The sequence below is a fragment of the Papilio polytes genome, unplaced genomic scaffold, assembly GCF_000836215.1.
Source record: "Papilio polytes unplaced genomic scaffold, Ppol_1.0 DF820645.1, whole genome shotgun sequence".
Lineage (NCBI taxonomy): Eukaryota > Metazoa > Arthropoda > Insecta > Lepidoptera > Papilionidae > Papilio > Papilio polytes.
Window position 1 is genome coordinate 43,092 of NW_013528559.1, and position 4,999 is coordinate 48,090.

Sequence of the window (4,999 nt, forward strand, 5' to 3'; positions counted from 1 at the left end):
TAGTTTTACAATAGTGGGGGTAGTTTCATAAAAATCTTTGCAAGGAGTGCATCGCCCCTTAGTTTCTCAGTCGCTCAGTCGCTAACAAGCTCTCTGGCCGTCAGTACCTCAGTAGCTCAGTACATTTCTAGTAGTCACTACGGAACGTTCGATCTTTACATTGTTGGCTTACTTGAGTTTTAAAGTAAGTAATTAATAAATAATGTCGAAATGTAAATATGGAACATCTAAAAATATAGCCTAAAGCGTGTCGTAAATGTAGGGCTCGTTATTAAAGAAAGAATTGTTCAAGTATACTGTGATTGCAGACATCCTACGCCACGAAGTAATGTGTGTTTATGCTTTAATATATTTGATGATGATGGTGATGATGGTGATGATGATGATGATGATGATGATGATGATGATGGTGATGATGATGATGATGATGATGATGATGATGATGATTTGAAACATAACACAAAAAAAAAATCATAACTTTATATGGATGAAGTCTCACCGGAACAGCTAGTCTATTATAACACTAGTGTTTGTTTCTCACCATTCTTTTCTCTAAACTTTCTTAGGGCGGAGGCGATGTTGAAGCTCATGTGCGAGCTAAGCTCCTCGCCCGAGGTGTGCGCGTTGACCGCGGAGTAAAACTGCGTCATCTGGCGGTCCAGCGTCGCCACGAAAGCGCCGTAGCTGCGCTGCTTCAGCATCGTGTCGTGGCACACGTCGTACCCGATCACCATCAGCGCGTTCAGCGGCACCTCCACCGTCCACGGCGCGCCGCCCAGCTGCAAACAACAGGTTTTCTTTATAAGAGACTAGCTGTTGCCCGCGACTTCGTCCGCGTGGAATTTATAAAGCACAAAATTCACGTTCGCCCCTTATTACCTTTACACAGTAACAAAAATCTCTATGCAAGATTCCATATTTCTAAGCCCGGTAGTTTGTGAGCTGATTTTTCGGCTACCCTTATTGTTTGTGTTCGCGATGTCTTCTAAACTATTAGTCCTATTCAAATAATTTAACAGTGGTAGTGCCCGCTTTAACATATTAGCACTGCAGGGCCGGCACGCCCCCAGTAATACCACATAGTAAACTAGTTATATATGCCATCTCAAACGTTTCTGTAGAACTTTTTGACATCTACAATTCCTTCATATAATATTTTTATATGCCTCTGACGGTTTAGGCATCGTAGGCCAAGAAAAGTTAAAATCTAGTGGTTTTTTAACGCTAGGGTCCAGAAATACATTGTTTATTAATACTTCTTAAACATTAGTCTTAATTACATATAGTCTATGTTACTCGCAGATAATTTCCTGTCTAATGGTGAAAGAAGTTTTAAAATCGGTCTAGTAGTTGTTGCGTGAATCATTTTTCACATTCAAAAATCCAAAAATACAAATCTTTCCCCTATCTAACCAAATTTTGGAAAAAGGATTAATGTTAATTCATTGTCTCTCAGTTAAGCTCGAAGTTAATTTAGAAAATACAATTTTGCGCCAAAACCGTTCGCAAATTAAAATTTAAACAGACCAAAAATCTTTTAAATCATACGTTCTATATCAGTAGAAGTGCAGGCGGTTACAAAAATATGATTAAAAATTGATGATATTATGACAAAAGTTCGTTCCACAAAAGGTGTAGTTTAACAAACATAAACCATGCTTTCACTATGAATAAAATTAATTTAGGGATTTTCGAGATATTTCAACAAAATAATTACCACACTTTAGAGCCCTCTAGGGCCCAAACGGAGCAATTTCGGATAGAGGCGGATCAAATTATTATGTTTTGGACCAAGGAATCTGTGGTAGTCCAGTGCACGTCTTTCCCGAACAGCCTGTATACTCGTAGTTGATTGTAAAATTAAAATTATTTTTAAGTTCCTTTGATTTGAACCAAAAAATATGAAAACTAAGCATAGTATTTTCAAAAAGTTTAGCAATAGTAATCATACTTAATACTCATAATAGTTACTAAAATTATAATGCGAAAGTTTACATGGATGGATGGATGGGTGTTTTTAGAATTTGTAGCCTAAACAGCTGAACGGATCTCGCTGAAATTCGGCACGGATGTAGAGCAAAGTCTGGAAGAACACATAAGCTACTTTTTATCCCAGAAATAGGTACGGTTCCAGTGGGATAAATTAATTTAAATTTTTAATGTTTACTCGATAACCCTTAAACGGTTCAACATATCTTATTGTTATTTGGCCCAGATATAAAACAAAGTCTTAAGTAACACATGGGATAAGTACACCTCCTAAAATTTTATGATCCCGAGGGATATGTCTTTTTTCCGCAGCGGTTAAAAATATTTAACTGAAATTTAGCACAGATATAGAACATAGTCTATAATACTATGTGGGATACTTTACATCGGCGAAGAGTGTCGGGTTCACGCGGAATATGTAGTTATTTAAGCTTAATATATCTAATTCAGATTTTGAACAGTAATAAAATAAAGTCTGGAATAACACATGGACTACGGGGTTGCAATTGGTTGCAGGTTACACTGCAAGGGGATGCAAAGGTTGTCAGGTGTTTGCAGTTGGGTTCAGGTGGGTGAAGGAAGTTGCAAATGTTAGCAGATGGTCCTCCTCTGGTTCAGAAAGTTGTTGGTTAGGTGCAGGTGATTTTGGAGAGATCCTGTGCGTTTAAGGTGGATTTCGGTTGTAGTATCTGATTTGCAGGGGAATTCCTGTGAAAGCAGATGGATTCAGAAGGATTCAGGTGATTGAGGGTTAGAGCATGGTGTATGCAGGTGAATTGTATGCGAATGCAAGTCGAAGCATGTTGATTTAGGCGACTGTTGGAAACAGGTGAAGCAGGTGGTTACATTTTTTTCACAGTATACTTATTTAATATTGTATAACAGTGTATAGATAGGTATGTGGGAGAAGGTGGAACAAAAGACATTGTGGTTTCAAATAATTTTATTTCGCAAAATTGAGTATGCGAGTAATCTAAACATGCTTTCACAGAACCATTAGGTCTCAATTTCTTCTACCTTTGCCATCTCCCCATCTATTAGCAGAACAAAAAGATAAAAATAAAACTTGTACTAAAACATACAATATGTATTAAAAAATAAATAAACGTTTTATGTTACTTCATTTGTAACCTATCATCGCAAACATTTCAAAACACTTACTAAAATGAATTTATATCTCGTGAATTAGGGATAAGAAATCCTTTATATTGGTTCTTTTTTATGTTCTATAGATAATTCTTCAGTTTATTTTTTATTCTTATTAACTTGAAATTTAGAAGAGAAAACATAATATTTTGTACCTTGCACTTACTATTGACGATCATTAATTTTATCTAGGAGAATTAAATGTTTTTTTTTCTGTCATTACAGGGAGTTTAATATTACTTTCTAATGTTTTCTTTTTCCTTAAGTTAATAAAAACACTATCAAAACTAAATAAATGGTTTTACAGCACAAAAACTGAATAAACATTTACTTAAAAAGCTATTTCTCTACTACATTTTAATACTACACACAAACGTTTTATTTTATGGAGTAATACAGTATTTTAGAGAATTAAGTAATTATTACAAACAAAAAACAACGGTACTCTGAATTTAAATAAATTACCTTTTTACTTGAAGAAGTATCCGGTGCTATAGTGTATTATTTTTACAAAGTATTGTAAAACTGCGCATTTATAACAAACTTTGAGGTTACGTTGTTACATATTCTCATTCACGTTTTAGCAGTATCCGCGATTTGGTTTGCACGTTGATTTACTTACTTCATGAGACTTGTTATCCACCTGCAATACAATATAAATTATTAACTAAAACTAAAGTTTTCATTTGGAGTATTGCAAAAGAAAATTTTACATACACAGTTACGTCTTGCAAAAATTTGTAATCTTTCAACAAATAAAAGAGAATCGTTATCCAGCAATAATATAAAATGTAAAATTGATAAAACACTTACCACCGATTAAGGAATAATCTAGTTTTCTTATTAAATAAATGCAAAAAACTTTATTTAACATATTTGTAGGCTTACTCTTTGCCCATGGCGAACACCGAGCATTATCAGTAATAACACCGAGTAATATTGGGTGATTTATGACATTTTCTTGTAGGCGTGGTACTTAGGTATTTCAACAAAACCGACTTCCAAACAAAATACACTAAAAACAAAACAAAATGCACTAAAAACAAAACAAAATGCACTAAAAACAAAACAAAATGCACTAAAAACAAAACAAAATACACCAAAAACAAAATATTCTCAAAAAAACAGTACACTAAAAAAGTAACGAAATAATTCCTTGAAAATAGTAAACCTACCTTATTGTAACTGTTTTGTCTATTTTGTACTATTATTATTTACTTTGATGTCGGTGTCAGCCGAGGTATGCAGTGCGTTACATACATAGCCATAAGGAATATCGCATACGCAGCATTGACGTCGATGCGACCTAAATTAGAAGACACGAGGCGCAGTGGCACGAGGCACTAACCGCCGATGCTGCATAACGTGACCCGAGGCGTTATTATGTGACAAAAACAATAGAAGAACATTCCAAATTCACACTTCGAATTGGATAGTTAGATTAGTTAGCAATTGAGATTTAATTTGTAATTTTTAGTATAATAAATAATTATAAGTAAATTGGTTTTTTTTCGAACCTACGGCTGTAGCAATCGTAATTAGTGATATTTCTACGTAAGGGTTTCCACATTTGTACCATAACAATTGACAGTTGAAAGTATAGTAACGATTAAGTAATGAATCTACATTGACTGACGTTTTTTTCGAGAATATTTTGGTTTTAGAGTATTTTGTTTAGAAGTCGGTTTTGTTTTTTGACCGACTTCCCAAAAGAAGGAGGTATTCAATTCGACGATATATATATTTTTTTATTTATTTATTATTTTTTTTTAATTTTTTATGTGTGTTACGGCATAACTCCGCCGCTAGTGGACCGATTTGGATAATTATTTTTTTATCCGAAAGGTAATGCTTGCAGGTGGGT

At 34.3% G+C, this 4,999-nt stretch overlaps 1 protein-coding gene across 1 annotated transcript in view; it reads right to left on the reverse strand.

Annotated features, from left to right (window-relative positions):
• Positions 1–4,999, reverse strand: part of LOC106110392 (protein aubergine-like) — a 9,683-nt gene that overhangs the window by 1,056 nt on the left and 3,628 nt on the right. The window contains exon 4 of the mRNA XM_013292218.1: positions 542–779. Coding sequence (XP_013147672.1) covers positions 542–779 — 238 coding nt within the window. The remainder of the gene's footprint in view (positions 1–541; positions 780–4,999) is intronic.